This window comes from Girardinichthys multiradiatus, chromosome 15 (genome assembly GCF_021462225.1).
Source record: "Girardinichthys multiradiatus isolate DD_20200921_A chromosome 15, DD_fGirMul_XY1, whole genome shotgun sequence".
Lineage (NCBI taxonomy): Eukaryota > Metazoa > Chordata > Actinopteri > Cyprinodontiformes > Goodeidae > Girardinichthys > Girardinichthys multiradiatus.
Window position 1 is genome coordinate 8644482 of NC_061808.1, and position 19364 is coordinate 8663845.

Here is a 19364-nt window from a genome sequence, read left to right on the forward strand (position 1 = left end):
ATTAAACTCACACAACAAAGTGAGCAAATAAACTTCACGTCTGTTTTACCATACATTAAAAGAATAAAAACAAGAGACTGGCAATCTGTAAACATCCAAATACATGAAAAGCAAGTAAAAACGTGGTAAAAACCTTTGCCTTTTAAAAAACAAGACTGAGTTAGTTTGACACCTGAGATCAACAAGTCTCACCTGCCTCCGAAACCACACTTACAGCATTAAAAACACCATCTGCAGTCAGGTTAAACTGCCAGACACTGAATGCCACCAAAGCTCTGCGAACTAATGTAAAGCATGCGCTGCTGTTAACGTGATGCCTGGAAATAAAACAGTCCTCTGTTGGGCTACCGTTAGCAATTAGCCTGTTAGCTTAGCAGTCTCGAGTTTAAATCAATTACAAATGTAACAACTGCATCAATGTGTGCGCATAACAGAACGAAAGTGGTTGGGTTTTCCCTGCTTTTATTTGACGAGACTCAATATTGACATCTAAGGTCAGTGTAGCCTTCTTCACGTTAGCTTGCTGTAGCTGCTAAATGAATGGGGGGTTGGGCTAGCCCCCAGCATCCTCCATCCTCCAACAGACAACAGATAACTCACCTGATTATAGAGCAGCCGGAACGGTTTCAGGTAGTTGGACTCTGTGCACGGAACGACTTCAATGTTATTAATCTCTTCCATAATTTACAGCTGAAGCAGGATTTGGGGCTTTACCGATGCCGTCTCCGCACACTGACAGTGAAGGAATGCCTACGGAATCCGGGAAAGGACATACGAGTTCTGATTCGAGTAATCTAATCTAACCCGAGTAAGTAATTGTCCGTCCGTATCATGAATAATATAAAATAACGCTAGATAGTATTTCTTCATGATCTTTAGCAGTTAAGTTTGAGCAAATGTTAAAATGGTGGAAACAAAAATTTGATTAAAACGTATAAATTAAATGTAATCAATATAAAGAACACAATCTTACAGCGGTTTAGCATTCTAACAGCTTGAGGCAGAAAATTTAAGCAGTCTGATGGTTCTGTTATTTTCCATTTAGAACTATTTACCTGATAGTAGCAGTTTAAAATTCTTTGTGTGGGTTTGAGGGGGCAGAGACAATCCTAGGTTTTCTGAGCCTCCATGTGAAATTTAATTTGGAGGCTCACTTCGAGTGAAGCCCACCAGTCATAAAGGTGACACCTACCCCTTTTAAGTTGTGGGTTTCTGTTTTATTTTCAGTTTGGATTTCTGTATTTGCTCTAGAATCAGAGAAAACAAGTTCCCAGCTCAGACACAAACCACAGAAATAATTAAAATAACTTAAATTAAATTAAGACTGTTTACATAACTTTCAAGCTAAGTTTCTCTTAGCATGTTTGCATGGTTCATTTGTCAAGTTGTCCTGCAGGCATTCAAGTTCTCATTGGGCCCAACACCAGGAGGTAGACCTGAGCAGAATCAGACTCAGAATCAACTTTACTTGCTAAGTTTGTGCACACAAACAAAGAATTTGATTTCAGTTCCACTTTTTGTTCAATGGAAACATTTTAGATATATATAAGGAGGGAAATAAAAATACAGGTTGTAGATACACATGTGGACGAAATCGTTGGTACCCCTTAATTAATGAAAGAAAAACCCACAATGGTCACAGAAATAACTTGAATCTGACAAAGGCAATAATGAATACAAATTCTATGAAAATGAACAAATGAAAGTCAGACATTGCTTTTCAAACATGCTTTAACAAAATTATTTTATTGAACCTTCTCATTCAAAGAGTTTTCTTTATTTTCATGACTATGAATATTGTAGCTTCACACTGAAGGCATCAAAACTATGAATTAACACATGTGGAATTATATACTGAACAAAAAAGTGTGAAACAACTGAAAATATGTCTTATATTCTAGGTTCTTCAAAGTAGCCACATTTTGCTTTGATTACTGCTCCGCACACTCTTAGCATTCTGTTGATGAGCTTCAAGAGGTAGTCACCTGAAATGGTTTTCACTTCACAGGTGTGCCCTGTCAGGTTAAATAAGTGGGATTTCAAGCCTTAAAAATGGGGTTGGGACCATCAGTTGTGTTGTGCAGGAGGTGGATACAGTACACAGCTGATAGTCCTACTGAATAGACTGTTAGAATTTGTATTATGGCAAGAAAAATGCAGCTAAGTAAAGAAAAACGAGTGGCCATCATTACTTTAAGAAATGAAGGTCAGTCAGTCCGAACAAGTGGGAAAACTTTGAAAGTGTCCCCAAGTGCAGTCGCAAAAACCATCAAGCACTACAAAGAAACTGGCTCACATGAGGACCGCCCCAGGAAAGGAAGACCAAGAGTCACCTCTGCTGTGGACGATAAGTTCATCCGAGTCACCAGCCTCAGAAATCGCAGGTTAACAGCAGCTCAGATTAGAGAACAGGTCAATGCCACAGAGTTCTAGCAGCAGACACATCTCTAGAACAACTGTTAAGAGGAGACTGTGTGAATCAGGCCTTCATGGTAAAATAGCTGCTAGGAAACCACTGCTGAGGACAGGCAACAAGCAGAAGAGACTTGTTTGGGCTAAAGAACACAAGGAATGGACATTAGACCAGTGGAAATCTGTGCTTTGGTCTGATGAGTCCAAGTTTGAGATCTTCGGTTCCAACCACCGTGTCTTTGTGCGGCGCAGAAGAGGTAAACGGATGGACTCTACATGCCTGGTTCCCACCGTGAAGCATGGAGGAGGAGGTGTGATGGTGTGGGAGTGCTTTCTTGGTGACACTGTTGGGATTTATTCAAAATTGAAGGCATACTGAACCAGCATGGCTACCACAGCATCTTGCAGCGGCATGCTATTCCATCCGGTTTGCGTTTAGTTGGACCATCATTTATTTTTTTAACAGGACAATGACCCCAAACATGCCTCCAGGCTGTGTAAGGGCTATTTGACCAAGAAGGAGAGTGATGGGTTGCTGCGCCAGATGACCTGGACTCCACAGTCACCGGACCTGAACCCAATCGAGATGGTTTGGGGTGAGCTGGACCGCAGAGTGAAGGCAAAAGGGCCAACAAGTGCTAAGCATCTCTGGGAACTCCTTCAAGACTGTTGGAAAACCATTTCAGGTGACGACCTCTTGAAGCTCATCAACAGAATGCCAAGAGTGTGTGGAGCAGTAATCAAAGCAAAAGGTGGCTACTTTGAAGAACCTAGAATATAAGACATATTTTCAGTTGTTTCAGACTTTTTTGTTCAGTATATAATTCCACATGTGTTAATTCATAGTTTTGATGCCTTCAGTGTGAAGCTGCAATATTCATAGTCATGAAAATAAAGAAAACTCTTTGAATGAGAAGGTGTGTCCAAACTTTTGGTCTGTACTGTATATATACAGTGTTTTTACAAAGAGAAGATTATGGTTGAATTAGTGCAAACATGTTTCAATCTATGGACTCTAAGGACTGTTAATTGTTCATCAGAGGGACAGCCTGGGCAAAGCTGTTTTTGGCAAATAATGCTCTTTAGTGCCAACCTGAAGGAAAATGTCTAAACAGTTTGTGTCCAGGATGTGTGGGGTCTTTAAAAAACATATGACGGATAGAAGACAGGAAAAATTGCGCTTAACTGTTTGACTCACCTTATTAAAATGCTCTGAAATAAAATATCTCCTATGATTTTGGAGAAAGGTGCTCTGGTACTGTATTGTTGTTATATAATTAAAGCAGGTCAGGCTAATGGAACATTGTTTGTGTACAAAATGCATGTGTACTTTACTAAACGAACAAATCTGTTAAATGCCTGACCTTTAAATTGACAGTTTCTGACAGCGTCCCGGGCAATCCGGTAACAGAGATGTTTACAGTTACATGCTTAACTGTAGAAATGACAGCTAAAAAGTAAACAACCTAACCCTGCAGCATTTCACCATTGTGTTTTTGTGAAGCTTAAGTGTGTTTACAGATCAAATGAAGAAAGTCCAACAATTACTAAAAATCCCAGATGGCTATTGAGCTATTTATAGACAGCATGATTTCTTTTTTTTTAGGATTTGTTTTTGTAGCACTAGTAACCTTTAATGGGGGCAATAATTACTGTTTCTGTTTTACTCAAAATTTATAAGAAGTAAATCATCAGTCTGACAATCTTCTGAACTTGTGAAGTGGTGTGAATAAAAGGCATGTACAACTACTGTAAATGCAAACTGCATAAAAATGGTAAGAGATGTCATAAAAAAAACTGAAAAATAAATCTTCTCTGTGACATTTTACTTAATTACCCTTAAGCACCTCACATCAAAATCCCAGATGCAGTTTCTTATTATTTGAAACATGAACAGAGTTTTGGTCTCCCCAGTGTTTAATAATGAATAAGAGATGGGTGTGAGACATTTTTCTCACAGACCCAACCTTATGGGTGAGGCTACATGATGTCAACCTCTCATATCAATAACAGCCTGGAAAACAATCTTTAGAAACTCCAATCTCAATGGGGTGGACTTCCTCCTGCGAACAACCAGTCTATACCACCTCAGTCCACCGCCCACCACACAAGGACAGGACGTAACACTTTTACAAACTCATTTACATCGAAATAAATAAAGGCCAAGACCAAACAATGTGCAGACCCAAAGGAGGAACCGGCGTCTCTCTGCTTGGCAAGCTCGATCTATATCGGCCAATCGGGGCAAGCTGCAGGGCACGATAAGGCAGGAGGGACTGTTGAGTTGAAGCATTGTGCTGGAGTCCAACTCCTCTGGTTTGCTGGCACACTCTAAAGGAAACACAAAGAAACAGTGGCACACCAAAAAGCTGATGAAACAACAAGAAGTTATAAATACATGAGTGGAGACGAACAATCACCATTCTCGAATCAAGCATGTATTTGTCAGAAACGAGTCATGAGGTTCATATGAAGATTGTTCTTTGTTTTTTGTTGTAAAACAGTTTATAGTGTCCTGTAAATGGATTCGTGCTGCTTGATCTTTTCCGCATTACAACTACAAATTTCACTGTTGTACTGTTTTGTGTGACAGACCAACACAAAACAGTGTATAATTTTGAATTGGAAGAAAAAAAAAGTACATGGCTTTGGTTTCTTTTACAAAAAATCTGAAAAGATTGTAGTAAGCACCACTGAGTCATACTTGTACTCAGCACCATCCATCTTCCCATGCTCTGACTGGCTCATCTGTTCCTGCTGAAGCAAAGCATGGTGGTGGCAGCATCCCCACAGCATGATGCTGCCACCACCATGTTTCACCTTTGGGATGGTGTATTAGGTAGGTGTGCAGCATTCGCTTTTCTCCACACAGCATTTTGTGGGTTGTTCAGTTTGGTCGTATCATACCAGACCACCATCTTCCACATGTTTGCTGTGTACCCACTATATTTGTTAGGTCTCATGGTTTTTGCTTATGGGTTTTCTTCAGTAATAGCCTTTGTCTTGCTACTCCTATAAAAGCTATATTCGTGGAGAACACAAACCTTTGACAAACCTTTGATGCCTTGACAGAACAGCTTAAAGTTTTACTGAGATTAAATTACTCCCAGTTTTTCCAATCTTCTAATGCTGCATCCTCTTCTGGGCCTCATGTGAACATCACCTACAAAGAAGTTTTTCCATAAGCCTTATCAGCCCCTCAGTCAGACCCTGGTGCACCCATAACGTGTTAATCCCGTTCTCCAAAAGAGCATGCGGGTGGAGGGTCCATAGCAGTCATGACCAATTAGTCCTTGAACTCAGATGATGCAGGGCAGACATGCATGGGCTCTGTCCAATGCCAAACCTGGAGCCTCTTAAAGCCATGATATCTATCATCTTGTCTGTCCTCAAAGTTGACTATGCTATTTATTTAATGGTTTAGACTTGAAACTTTAAAAGCATTTTTAAATGGTGTAATGAACCAAAAAATATTATAAAAATATTAACTATATAATAGACATTATCAAATTTGGTTGTAGAGGGCCACTTGCCAGTTAGAGGTTCGAAAAGAATGTTCTGATCCACACAATGGTACAAAGAACACCTCAGTGCTGTAAAATCCATACACTTAAGCTAGTTTTAGAGGTGAAAAACCCTGCTGTTTTCTATCCATAGCAAAGTTTATCGGTCAGGGTCAAGCAGGGATTTAGGCCTGGGCTTTGGGGAATGCACTTAACCAAGGTGCCAGCTGCGTCTCTGTTAGGGGGCTCAGGGTGTGGGTCAAGATGACTGCTTTCCTCCCAACCAGCAGTCTGGACGTTCAGCCGCCTCAGGCCTTGTCCAGGAGATGCTCCTAAATCCCAACACCAGAGCTCAGATTTCGAAATAGCGCCCCATGTTCAAAGGGTCGATAACATCACACAGAGATATGCACTTTGCTTCTCTGAGGTGTGTTAGGAGCTGATGGAGACGCCATTGTGAAGACAGAAAGGAGTGACAGTGACAGGACAGAGTTATCAGGCTTTGTCCCATCTGATCATCTGTAGGGTGTTCACACTGTGGTACATTTGCACGCTAAATGCTGATTTTAATGAGCCAGCATTTTCTGGATGTGTCAGGCTTTCAGGAAGTTGGTTCTTCAACTGAGGAGGATAGAAGGCTGAATCCTCTTGTTTTTAGTTCTGCTCCTCAGATTACTGAGTGCAGATCTCTCTGGTGATCTCCAGGGTCAGGATAGTTAAAAAAAAAACAATTTTTAGACCAATTATTACTCCTCTTCATTTAATTTTAAACAATGTGATATTAACAAAATATGGATTATTTTACTAATCTTTTGTGAACAAAATAAGAGAACAGCCAGAAAGGCATGTTGCAGGGTCTAAATTAAATTAACATGTCCAACATGCCATTTTCCTGCTCCTCTTCCATAGAAGCCATGTGGAAAACCTTCCCTTTCATGTTCTGGTATTTTTAGAAAAAGCTGTTATTATTTTTCTCTCCTGTAGCTTGCATGCCCCAGGATGTGTTCAAGGTCAGTATTCCTGTTTTGTCATCATTATTGTACAATAGAATAGGAACCTCACCTACAATGCTCAAGGTTTGGTGGGTTTCCTAGTACTTGATAGTTTTCTGCAGAAACAAACAGCTAATGTTGCTAAAAGCATTTGAAGTAATTCAAACTCAGCTAGTGAGGTAATCTGCTTTATAGGTCTAAACCAACGTGGAGGTCAGCACTTGTATATTGTTGATAAAGATAAGTTGCAAGTTCTGCATGAGTAGCTCAAGTAAGAATTATGAATATCCATGTGAAAGAAAGATACCTGTTGACAGACTGACAAAACTGACAAAAACCCCTATTAAAGCCCTTCACTTCATCCTCCGGCACCTGGACTCCACAGGAACCTACGCCAGGATCCTGTTTGTGGATTTCAGCTCTGCCTTCAACACCATCGTCCCAGCTCTGCTCCAGGAGAAGCTCTCCCGGCTGAGTGTGCCCGACTCCACCTGCAGGTGGATCACTGACTTCCTGTCTGACAGGAAGCAACGCATGAGGCTGGGGAAGCACGTCTCTGACTCCCTGACCATCAGCACCGGTTCCCACCAAGTCTGTGTTCTCTCTCCTCTGCTCTTCTCCCTGTACACCAACAGCTGCACCTCCAGTCACCAGTCTGTCAAGCTTCTGAAGTTTGCGGACGACACCACCCTGATCGGACTCATCTCTGATGGTGACGAGTCCGCGTACAGATGGGAGGTGGACCATCTGTTGGACTGGTGCAGCCAGAACAACCTTGAGCTCAACGCTCTAAAGACAGTGGAGATGGTTGTGGACTTCAGGTAGAACCCAGCCCCACCTGCCCCCATCACCCTCTGTGACTCCACAATTGACACTGTGGAATCTTTCCGCTTCCTGGGAACCATCATCTCCCAGGATCTCAAGTGGGAGCCAAACATCAGCTCCCTCATCAAGAAAGCCCAGCAGAGGATGTTCTTCCTGCGGCAGCTGAAGAAATTCAACCTGCCAAAGACTATGATGGTGCACTTCTACACAGCCATCATTGAGTCCATCCTCACCTCCTCCATCACCATCTGGTACGCCGCTGCTACAGCCAAGGATAAGGGCAGGCTGCAGCGTGTCATTCGGTCTGCTGAGAAGGTGATTGGCTGCAGTCGACTGTCGCTCCAGGAACTGTACACCTCCAGGACCCTGAAGCGGGCAGGGAAGATTCTGGCTGATCCCTCCCACCCCGTTCACAGACTCTTTGAGACTCTCTCCTCTGGCAGGAGGCTGCGGTTCATCCGGACCAAAACCTCACGCCACAAGAACAGTTTTTTCCCATCTGCCACCAGCCTCGTTAACAAAGCCCGGAAACCACCCTGACACTCCCCCTTTCCCCCACACCCCCCCTGACACTTGCAACTCTATGCGTTACATTAACGCTCAGCTTGGACTTCTGCTTTACTTGCACACTGATCACCTGCACTGTTGTACTGCTCTCGCATCTTATGCTGCTCTACATACTGCTCTACATTTACTCTCACTCACTTAAAACTGTGCACATATATTTATATTTATATTGTAGTTATATTTATACTGTTTAATTTGTACTGTATTGCACCGACTACGCCAAAACAAATTACTTGTATGTCCAAAAACGTACTTGGCAATAAAACTTTTCTGATTTCTGGAATGGTTGAGATAAAGATGGACAAAGTGTATTCATGTGTTAAAATGGCACAGTAACAGCCCAGACCTAAATTCAACAGAGTTGTTGTGGAAAAAACTTTAAAATTGCTGTTGACAAATGCTCTCCATCCAATCTGACTGAGCTTGATGTGCAAAGTGATATAGCAATTGGCATCAATGAGGGAGAAGCACAGTACACCACGGACGGGTCAACACAGAAACAAACAGATCACACAGCCCTGCACTAGATTCATACCTAAAGGCCATTTAGTGAGACCAAATAAACTAAGGTGCATGTTTGTGGGCAGTCCGAGGGACCCAGAACCGTGCAAAAATGCCTAGGTTATGATTCAAACACTGGACCTTCTTCCTGCAAGTTACAGCTGCACACAGAGTTTATGTCAGTACATTTTTACACATCCCTGATAATGGGACATACAGTAATGTGTCCCCAAAGAGATTAAATAAAATCTTTTCGCTAATGGATGTTCTCTATTGCTGCCCCGATCTTTGAAGTTTGATACTATGGTCACCTGCTGCTATTCCTTCACTGTTCCCCTGCTGAGAGAGAGCCTATTTTAACAAGTCAGATCCATTGTGATCCACCGAGGATGATCAGGGAATATATCAACTCAGTCACATGCAGAGTCCTTAAATGTAAGATGGAGAAAGGGGTGAGGGGCCGGACATGGGACCCCCCATATCCATCCCCTTTGGGAACACATGCCATCAGAGCTAATTATCTGCCAGGGAAGACCAATAATGACACTCTAATTCCTCATGAACTGTCTCATCATTTATCCCCCTCCATTCAACTGTACTGTAGTACAGTTGAATGGAGGGGGATGCAGGGTTGATGGACATGATGGTAGCAGCTGTTTAACCACAAATATTTTAATTACATAGGAACTTCTACTAATATAACTATGGCCTGGGAGTAAAATATTGAGGACAAGGTCAAAATAAATATATTAGTCATAATGAATTATTTACCCTGAATAAGATTTTTTTAAACCCTTTCCTCTCAAAGAGTTTTAATTAACCAAAAATGTATTTCTGGCATGAAGTGGCACATCTTGACTCAAATGTGTGGACAGCCTTGAATATGTAGATTTCACATCTTCAATCAAGTATCATGTAAAGTAAAGATCTGTATGGAAAAAATTCAGGAAATCACTAGATTGCAATGAAAATAAGAAATGTACTTAGTGGGTTTTTTTTTACATTTGAAAGTGTAAACAAACAGAACAAAGTCAGAAAAGGATTTGGTAAAAAGGATGAAGTTAACAAATACCTTCATCTATGAATCTAAGTCCTGTGTAGCACAACTCATACTCTCATTGGATCTATTTTTATGGAAGAAGAGTCTAAAATGGAACGGGAGCAGATATAAATTTAGAACCATGCCACTGATTACAAATTGACCTAGATGTTGGATGAGGATGAGCTGATTAGTTCTTATATGAGATATAGACATGAGGTAATACACAAAATGCTTATTGGATCTGAATTGACTGAATTTCTTGTCATCGATTTTCTTACTCCTTTTACATTATCGTATATTGGATTGTTTTTAACCACAAATTTTGATTTATCTTATGGAAAACCTTCTCTATAAATACACTGAACAATCAGCCAGATGTTTATATATGGCAACATTTCATTATTTCTTATTATTAATACAATGCAATACAATATTGTTTTATTTCAGTCTTTTTCCTTGCAGTCCAGCACTTTGTTTAAATTGGAGTAAACCTGTCACAGTTGGACTCCAGCAGCATTCCAGCAGAAGACATGGATGAGCAGTTGGCTGGATAAATTAGTTCTCCAAGGTCAGAGCAGGAGACCTGAGGGGAATTACTAATGAGTGATATGTTAGAAACGTACTACTGAAACACTGGTGGCTGTGATTTTATTCCAAATTAACTTTTGTTTTATGTAAAAGAAACAGTTTTTTATAAAAGGGGGTTTGTGGTTGAAAAAGTAAAAAATATTCTGGAAAGGGGAGCACAGAATAAAAAAACAGAGCCAAAAAAATCATCTTGATCAACAGGCAGTCAATGCTGCAATGATTTCACTATTCATAAGTTAAAATATGCCGTGAAGCTCAGCTATCCCAAAAAGTTTAGAAATAAAAAAAAAAAGCTTGAGTTAGAAATAACAAAAATATTCACAATAGTTAATTTGTAATGTTTTCGTTACATTAAGCCTAAATTAAAAGGTTAATAAAAGATTTGGCATCTGCTCTGTTAATCTCATTATATTGTGATCTAAATGTGATGTTTGTTATAGTACGAGGCCCTACATTTATTAGGTGTTTCTCAAATTATCCTGCAGGACACCTTGATACTACACAAGGGAAGTTTGAACAAAGTGAAACTGTGTTGGGTTGCTTTGTTGAAAACATTTACAAAACAGCTGAAACTGCATTTTTTAATTCAGTATATGTGCATGGCTGAGTGATTGCACTACATGCTGCTGGCCAGTTGTAACTGGTTTAGAAAAAACTGGCAGCACACAATCCACTCAATACAGACAATAATTTCCTGCGTAAGGGTGGCTGCTGGGTAAAAATCTTTATATGTGGGGGGAAAACATGGTTTTTGCCTTGATTTTAAAGAAATTACCCGTGAAGTTTTAATGTGTTATTTTTCTATCTTCCTGGAGCAGCAAGCTGTGCTGCAGCTTGTATGTATACAGGAAGTGGAGAGCTGGGTTGAATCTTATTTCTGTCCTCCTCTTTATCAGAACTGCTTTAACTAACAATATTTTGTCAGCATTCTAGCATCTGAAAAAATATTTTATTGGCTGCTGCTTCATATTTAAGAGGAATTTCCTGCAAAGGCTCCACATAGACATCCTGCACTAAAGAGCTGTAATATTTATTACATTTCAGTTGGATATTTTTCTAGCAAATTGGTTGTACTTTTTGTTTAATGTTATATTAAATGTTTTTGAAATGGCATATTTTCAGTCTGATAACATGATGGTGGAAATTCTACAATCATTTTAGCACATTAGCATGCTAATATTTGCAACTGCATTATTTGCTTCTGATTGGAAGGTAAGAGAAAAGGGTCATTGCAGATTGGTACCAATCTTTAACTAATGATGCAACATTTGTATCCTAAGTGGAGTGTCAATTTGTATCCGTAGGACACATCTAAATCATCTAGAAATTCACTAATAATCCGTGTAATATGTCATCGCCAAGCAACTAATCTAGGATTGCAGCAACACTAATTGCATATTGACACTTCAGATTTTTGTTTTGATAGTCCCCTGACATCAATTTTTTGTAATATCACACACCAATATTTCATTAAACTATTGATCACTGTCTTCATTGTGCCATTGTGTATAAATACGTAGTACTGTTGATTTTTTGCACAAGGAGATCTTTCCTATCCTTTGTATCCTTTGTAACCTTCCTTTAGTTTATGGCTTTAGCTAAACGATGCAAATGTGGTAACTGATAGCCCGGGGTGAACTTAAGAAGACTGAATGCTGAAACTGAATGAAAAAGTGTTTCAGTAAAGTAATTTTTCCAGGGTGTGTACACTTCACCAGATTACTGCACCTTTTCTTTTCCTTGCATTTATTCTGAGCTAGATAAGTGTCATATTACTTGTGTAAAATGTTTTGAAACATTTTTCTTGGTCTGGTTTGTTATATATCACAAGAAACATGTTATTTCAACAATGACGTTTGGAGCCACAGCATATAAACCTGGAATGTTGCCACTTTAAGAGGATAAATGGTGTCAAAATACAATAAAACAGAGCCAGATCCCCTCATGCTTGTGTTTAAAGGTTTTGGTCATTCTATATTAAATACTATATCTTGGTGGTGACTCAACTAAAACACAATCATTGTTTAATGTACAGCTATTTCTTACAATAAAAAAAGACTTAAATTTAACAGATGGAAGTTTTACAAGAATCCATATTAATGCTGAACAGTTCCTTTTGCAACCTTCATTTAAAATTATAGTTACTAATGATTTTTAACTGCACATTTAAGAATATGAAAAGACCTATGCTCCTTATTCATAGGTCTATTTTTCTGGAATAAACCACCTGTGCATTTAGACCAACAAACAAATAAAAACGCAGTCGTTTCTCATCATCCAAACCCAATTTAATATCCTCAATTCTTTCTGTTGTCAGCAGAGGACACTGATGTGGTTATTCAAGTGAAATAGTGCTCCTGGATGAGGCTGTAAACAGATTTCAACCAGGTTGCTCAAGGCTAAATGTCCCACTTTACAGGATTAAACCGTTAAAGTCACAACATGGATGGCTAATTTGAGAAATCACCAAAAAAAATGGTGTGATTGTTAATGAGATTACAAAAACAGTGTTTCATTGCACCTTACATATAATACATACACATAAAGTACTTTATGTAGGGCACAAGGAAACATACTCTGTATAACTAAGTCATATGTGAACATACAGGACATTTTGAAGATCCATGCTTCCATCCACTAAGATTTGGATCAAACCTGTCCTATCCAACACTTGGAATACAAATATTTCCCAATAATTTCAAGTTACAAGAGAGGTTGCTTTATACCTCATGTTCTTTCAAATTGGAATTTATGGTAGGAAGCAAAAATATCTCACACCAAAACAGATTTGAATCATTTATAGTGTTTAGATGAGTATTATTGCCCTTTTTACCCAAGCCAAGCACTTTAAAACAGTGAGCACTGACTAAAGTACTGAACATTAAGACAAGAAAGAATAAAAAACATAAAGCACAATAAAATACTAAATATAAAAGACATGAATAAGAATCAGTAACAATACATAACATCTGAAAATCAATTAAATCCAAATACAATTAACATACTATACTGAGTTAAATGCCAAAACTAAAAGGTGGGATTTCAAAGCCGATTTAAAAACATATTTACATAATTTGGGAGCCAGAGCTGGAAAAGCGTGATCCCCACCCAGAGCTTCCAATTTGTCTTTGGCTCATCCAACAGCAGCTGGTCAGCTGATCTGAGAGACTGAGAAGGGGTGTGCAAGCTCAGTAGCTCAGGGAAGTGTTTGCAGTGTGCTATGTGGCATTGTTTCACAATGTTCAATATTGTACAAAAGCCATTTCAGATTAGTAGTTGTAAATCAAATAATCTGGTTAACCTTCAGGGTCATATTGATATGGATTATTCATCACCGTATAATTTAATGTAAACTTAACAAATGAGTTTTCTAAATAGATGTTCTGAGCTGCTCACACTGATGCTACCTCTTAATGCTTCATTAGCATGCAGCTTCAAAGGGACACGATTAGGTAAGTTTACACTCAACTTATGCTATTCAGCTCAGTTTACAAGATGCAAAGGCATACCTCTTCCAGTGGGCCAACACAGAAATGACAGAGGTGAGAAACAGAGATAATTGCTATTTAAGTTCTGGGGAAATTAAGTTGCAATGTGCATTTTTGTGATTGGGGCTTTTCATGTTTATTCTGCACAAAAACATGAGCAAGTTTGCTAAAAATAGAAGTGAATAATGCTGCATGCAGTTGATTATTGTAACACTGTTCTAATAGTGAACTGGATGGGAACTGAATTTCCTCTGCAGGATTTTTGCAAAAAAATTACCTTTTGAAAAGGGAGCAAAAATCTTCCTGCTTGTTGTGAATCCAGGCTGATGACATTACATGAGGCAGCATGAATCAACTCTACACAGCAAGGATCTGTAAGCAGTGAGGATCAAGGTGACCAACTGATTTTAATAAACATGCTTGTCAAAAAAATGTTTATGTAGCCAGTTGCAGTTTTCCCAACACAGAGAAGAACAATACAATGAAAACCAGACAGAGTCTTTGAGTTGCAAGGGGTTTAACCTTATTTATTAGACTCTGACGAATCAGAATCCATTAACCTGCCCATATGGTTTTCAATAACAACTCTGCTTAAACTGATTGCTGCAGATCTTCGAGGATCAAATCTGGACATTCCAGTCCCCCACTAATTGCTTCTAATTGTTGCTTTTCTTCCAGTTGTTCAGAAACCCCTGCAGAGTTTTTATGTATGGCTCATGTGTTTTACTGCAGCACTGCAGAGTAAAATGAAGATCAGAAAGGTGAATTTGAGCGAAACCACAGAAGAAATTAGCGCCATCAGAAGTACTCCGATCAGCCTGTTGTGATGTCACAACAGTGATATTGAAAGAGTTTTATGGGAAGGTATATTTTATAGCAAGTTAATAAGATTTCGCAACAAAACACCAAAACTAGTAGGAAAGCTGACCACTGCATGTTGTGTTATAGGTAAACGTTCCATTAAGGGCTTCGAACTACCAAGTGTGAGCTGAGCATTTTACAAGCTCCATAGAGCAAGCGCAATACAAATGAATGGTTTTCAGGGTGCAGTGGAGCTGGTGCCACATTCTTTGTGGAAGTCCCTTTAGGGATAAACAATTATTGTATCGTTTAACATTATCAGGGAAACGTTATCCTGATAAACACTGTGATTTATCGTGATAGTCTCTAATTGACAATATTTTATAACCTCAAAAACTGAGCATATGTCGGGTAATGTTACTTTTGCTCTTCAAAATCTATTTTCTACTGTTCGTTCTTTGAAATCACCAATAAATATCAGACGATGTTAACATTTTAATGATTTCTTTTAATTGTATCCTGTTTGGAGGTACAATTACACAACAAAATATTGTGAAAAAACTTGACATCTATGTCACCCATCTCTAATTTTCACAGGTAATTATGGTGGAGGATCTGTGATGCTGTGGGCCTGTTTCTTATCCCAATGTTCTAAGAAGTTTGTAAGAGTGGATGGCAAGACTTCATTGGTCCAGGAGAGTTGAAATCCGATTATATATGTATATATATATTTTTTTGCCATTACTTAACAAGATATAAAATAAAATACATATAGGAGGTAAAAAACTGGCTCTGAACTCATGTTGTGTTGGAATGAAAATAACAAATCAACCGCACTTTTCAAAAACAGATGATAAATCATTCAACTGATCAAATTAAATTAAATTGAGGTGAGCTTTATGAGAGTACCCACATGCTGCTTGTATTGCCTTGCCTTTAGTTTGACAGCAGCTATTGTTCTCAGGAGAAGGAGGGACAGACGTGTCTCTCCATGGTTTGGAAAGTCAACTTCGACCCTTGACACTGCTGCTCAGGGAGGTGACTATCCCTGCCCAACACCTTCCATCCTTTTTGGCGCTGTCTGTGTCAGTCTAGCCCTGACTGTTTGTGGGTCATGTGATGCCTTCTTCTTTTTGTTACGCTGACATAAATCTGTCTTTCAGTGTTGTTTAGTGTGGTCATGGAGCTGCCCTTTGGTTGATAATGAGAGAAATAAATAGTACATTTGATTATTTAAAAACCACTAATAACATAAACAAAATCAAATATAACTTAAAATTTTACAATCAAAACTATACATTTTAGCCATTATTACTCGAATGATAAAAATGTAAACATATTTATGTTCCACCTGCTCTTTGTTTTTCACAATGTTTCAGGAAAGGCAATGGTCTTTGTATTTCATAGCCCTATAGTGCCCTCTAAAGTTTAAACTTAGTATAACAAGCTAAGTAGAAGTAATATTTTGCACCCAATTGTAAACCGCAGCCAAAATTATAAAATAACTTGAACAAGCTGTTAGTCATTAATGAGAAGTGACCAAACCAAACTTCGCTGCAAGCAATAAAAAATGTGATATATATCTGGAGTTAGGTAAGTCTAAAAACTACACATAGTAGAAATCTGCTTTGGAAATGAAGAAATAAATCAAGAAAAAGCATGTAACTTCATTGTACAACTTTTATTTTTTAGCACATTCTACATTTTCTACAGAAACATAATGAAAATAGAGTGAAATATATGCACATATTTTTCTTATAGCTTTGTTAAGATGAAACAAAGGTGCGATTTTTGGTTCACCACAAGGTATCAAAGTAAATTGAGGGACATAAGTAACCCCAGAATTTCAGTTGTCTTAGTTTTCTACCTAGAAATGATCATGGTATGGTTTAAATGTTCAGATTAAGTTTTACATTACAGAAACACAGAAGTTGTTTGACTTCTTGGCTAAAAGTGCAAACAATTGTTTATTTTATTTTATTTAAAGATGGACACTTTTATGCAGCATGATCCTTTATTATATTCTTGGCAAAACCTCAAATATGTCTGCTTAGCCTGTTAACAATTTAGATCCAGCTTCAGTAAAGGTTGATAGTGACAAAACAGTTAAACTCTACAAATTGGTGGATATTTGCTATTACAGCAAATATTGGTTGAACTGATCTCAGAACATTTCTGAAATGCCAACAATTTTACTATTCCCTCTGCCTTGGTGGTTATGTTCAACTGTAAAACAGAACGAGAACAAGAACCCACAAAAAGTTCTAGTGTACAAAAAAATTAGACATATTGTGTATCCATGTATAGTACTGTGATTTAGTATTTGTACCTTCATGTTTACTTATATTTGCTTTATGGGATTTTGATATTTTTATAGTCAAGTTTGGAAACATGAAGATTTAATGCAATTCCATGACCTAAAAGAACATTTTTAATGATTTTATCCTGCATTTTCTGAAATAAAAAAGGAATGATTACTATATAGACACATTAAATCTTTATTTCAAAAATATGCAACACATTAATATGTACAAAAGATTTTGTTGTTGTTTGAAGTTTACAGCAAGAGTGCTTCTGCCTCTTTTAGAGCTCTCTCAATTTCAGCAGCCTCCTGAGAGAAGTTCTCCGTTTCTCGCTTCAGAAGTTCTCGCGCTTTAGTGATGTCCTCCATTTTTGCTTGGATTTCCTAATAAATACAATGAAAAGTCAGCCAGGTTAAACCGAAAAGTTGCAATATGATCAGGAAAGTGAGAGAAGAGGATGACTTGCCTGTAGCTGAGTATGCTGTTGTGATGCAATGTCCCCAAAGGCCTTTAATTCCCTCAGCAAGTCAGTGGAAACACTCTGAAATACATGCAGTTTTTTACTTTTCCTTGTGCTCGGGTGCTTAGTATCTTGTGCACGTTTGCCCTTAGATTTGTGAGCATTTTACTGTTTACAACATCAAGGGAAATAAAAAGCATACCATAACTTCTTTCCTTTTTTCTTCCTTCTGTCTTGCATCCTCTCCAACCCTTTCCCCTAAAACTAAAACATCAAACAGGTTTATTACAACATGTAACATCACAATAGTTAAAATTAGACATTTAAATAGAAAGTTAACTTTTTCACCTGGGTCTATTTTGGCAGAAACTAGGAGGGTGTGACAGTCCTGTAGGTTTTTCTGAAACTCTACATTCTCCGTCTGAAGCTCGTCGAGTTGCAGCTCCAACTCAGCAACTCTTTGCTTTGAAATAAAAACTATATTTGAAGCACATGACTAAATCAATAATAAATGCTTTTCATCATTGCTTTCTTTACCTGCTTCTCTGACAGGTTTTTCTGCAGCTCCTCATTTGCAGCCACCAAGTTCTGATTTTGCTCCTTCAGCTCTACCTGTTGCCCATATCTGGTTGAGACCCTATATGAAAGTGCAATAAAGGCATGAGAAACAAAGCCAAAATGGGCTAGCGCCCCCTCAACATGATGTATGTTATGTAATACAATCCATGACTTACCCTTTGTGAGCTTTTGGAGCAAAATTTTTCCTGAAAGACAATAGATTTCAAAAACTATGATGAACAAATGAAACCACCAGAGTTTAGAGCTAAAAGTTACAATAAAAAAGAGAATCTTTTTTTTTTTTACTTTGGTACATTTTCCCTTGGATTTTTAAGATATGTGTCTGTTTTGGAAGCAGTTTTTGCCTCTGTTGGTAAACCTGAAAATACAGATATCCATTACTGTTAATAAAAAGAAAGAGATTTTCAAATTCAATACACTATTTAAATATCACTAAAAAAGTAAATCAAAAGCTCACCTTTGGGAATTTTTGAAGACATCATTTTTTCCCCACAGTGATGTTAATGCCAGTAATAATATTAAAGGCACCTGTATGGAGACAACAGTAGACTATATATGGGTATAAAAATGTGTCGTTTTGTCACCATCTCATTTAAGAAAAGAAAAAAAAAAAAAACAATCTTAAAATAATTTAATTTTGATTAACAGACTCTTTCACATAACTTTGTCACTGATGATAGAAATGAGATTTTAAAAAATGGGCAGGTAGTATGTCTTAGAGCTTATTTGGATTTTTCCCGAGTTTTTTTCCCATAAGACTTTTATATGCCTTTTCCACATAGAGAAGTCTGAGTCCATTTGCATGTATGTTTCCACCAACCACGATTGGTTATGCATTTTTTCAATACACTGCCATTGCAATAAAAAAAATAAATACATAACAGAGACTTTAATCCCTAAAACGTTTAAGTTATATCATCTAATTATTTACCGTCTGACATTTTGGCCTGAGCCGTCCCAAAGTACACAATTAACATGTTACTCAAACCGTGTCAGCTGACAGACTTAAATGCAACATTGGCTGCAGCAATTCAAACACATTGGCGAGTTTACACAATAAAGTGTATAAAATAACCCCCAAACACTGTTAAAACATACAAAAACGTTCAATAATGTACCAAAATGAGAGTATAAAAAATTACCTGTTTCGATAAGTCAGAAAATGAGTTTCAACAGTTACGAATTTCAAATACGTCCCGCCCTCCATAATCTTTTCCGGTCTGGCAACAGTTTCCGGTGTACGTAAAACGTCTTCAACAGTAGATTTTTTTAATTATTATTCTAGCTAAATAGTAGATAAAAA

General features: G+C 38.1%; 2 protein-coding genes and 1 long non-coding RNA gene across 4 annotated transcripts in view; 1 reads left to right on the plus strand and 2 right to left on the minus strand.

Moving 5' to 3' along the window:
* The window catches only part of nudt14 (nudix (nucleoside diphosphate linked moiety X)-type motif 14), a 26777-nt gene extending 25974 nt beyond the window's left edge, over positions 1-803 (minus strand). The window contains exon 1 of the mRNA XM_047388224.1: positions 601-803. Coding sequence (XP_047244180.1) covers positions 601-681 — 81 coding nt within the window. The 5' untranslated portion in view covers positions 682-803. The remainder of the gene's footprint in view (positions 1-600) is intronic.
* LOC124882073 lies at positions 358-15458 on the plus strand. The gene is made up of 3 exons (XR_007041808.1): positions 358-494; positions 691-808; positions 15317-15458. It is a non-coding gene; the product is annotated as an uncharacterized LOC124882073 (long non-coding RNA).
* Positions 15459-17201: 1743 nt separating this feature from the next.
* On the minus strand, positions 17202-19336 carry knstrn (kinetochore localized astrin (SPAG5) binding protein). Of its 2 annotated transcripts, none has more exons than XM_047388618.1 (9): positions 19204-19336; positions 18519-18610; positions 18347-18419; positions 18217-18246; positions 18020-18119; positions 17831-17945; positions 17685-17746; positions 17489-17563; positions 17202-17405 (listed from the first exon to the last, which is right to left on the minus strand). In XM_047388618.1, the coding sequence occupies exons 2-9, from the start codon at positions 18541-18543 to the stop codon at positions 17277-17279; spliced, it is 609 nt and encodes a 202-aa protein (XP_047244574.1). In that variant the 5' UTR covers positions 18544-18610; positions 19204-19336; the 3' UTR covers positions 17202-17276. The 2 variants fall into 2 exon arrangements, with proteins under 2 accessions (XP_047244574.1, XP_047244573.1); XM_047388617.1 differs by having other exon boundaries at positions 18519-18589; positions 19204-19332.
* Positions 19337-19364: the final 28 nt, after the last annotated feature.

Excerpts from the sequence above, each read along its gene's own strand:
- knstrn (XM_047388618.1), bottom strand. The coding sequence starts at position 18,543 with ATGATGTCTTCAAAAATTCCCAAAG. Across the intron at positions 18,247-18,346 it reads CCAAGGGAAAATGTACCAAA|GAAAAATTTTGCTCCAAAAG; the intron begins GTAAAAAAAAAA and ends ATTGTCTTTCAG. Across the intron at positions 17,946-18,019 it reads AAAACCTGTCAGAGAAGCAG|CAAAGAGTTGCTGAGTTGGA; the intron begins GTAAAGAAAGCA and ends TTTATTTCAAAG.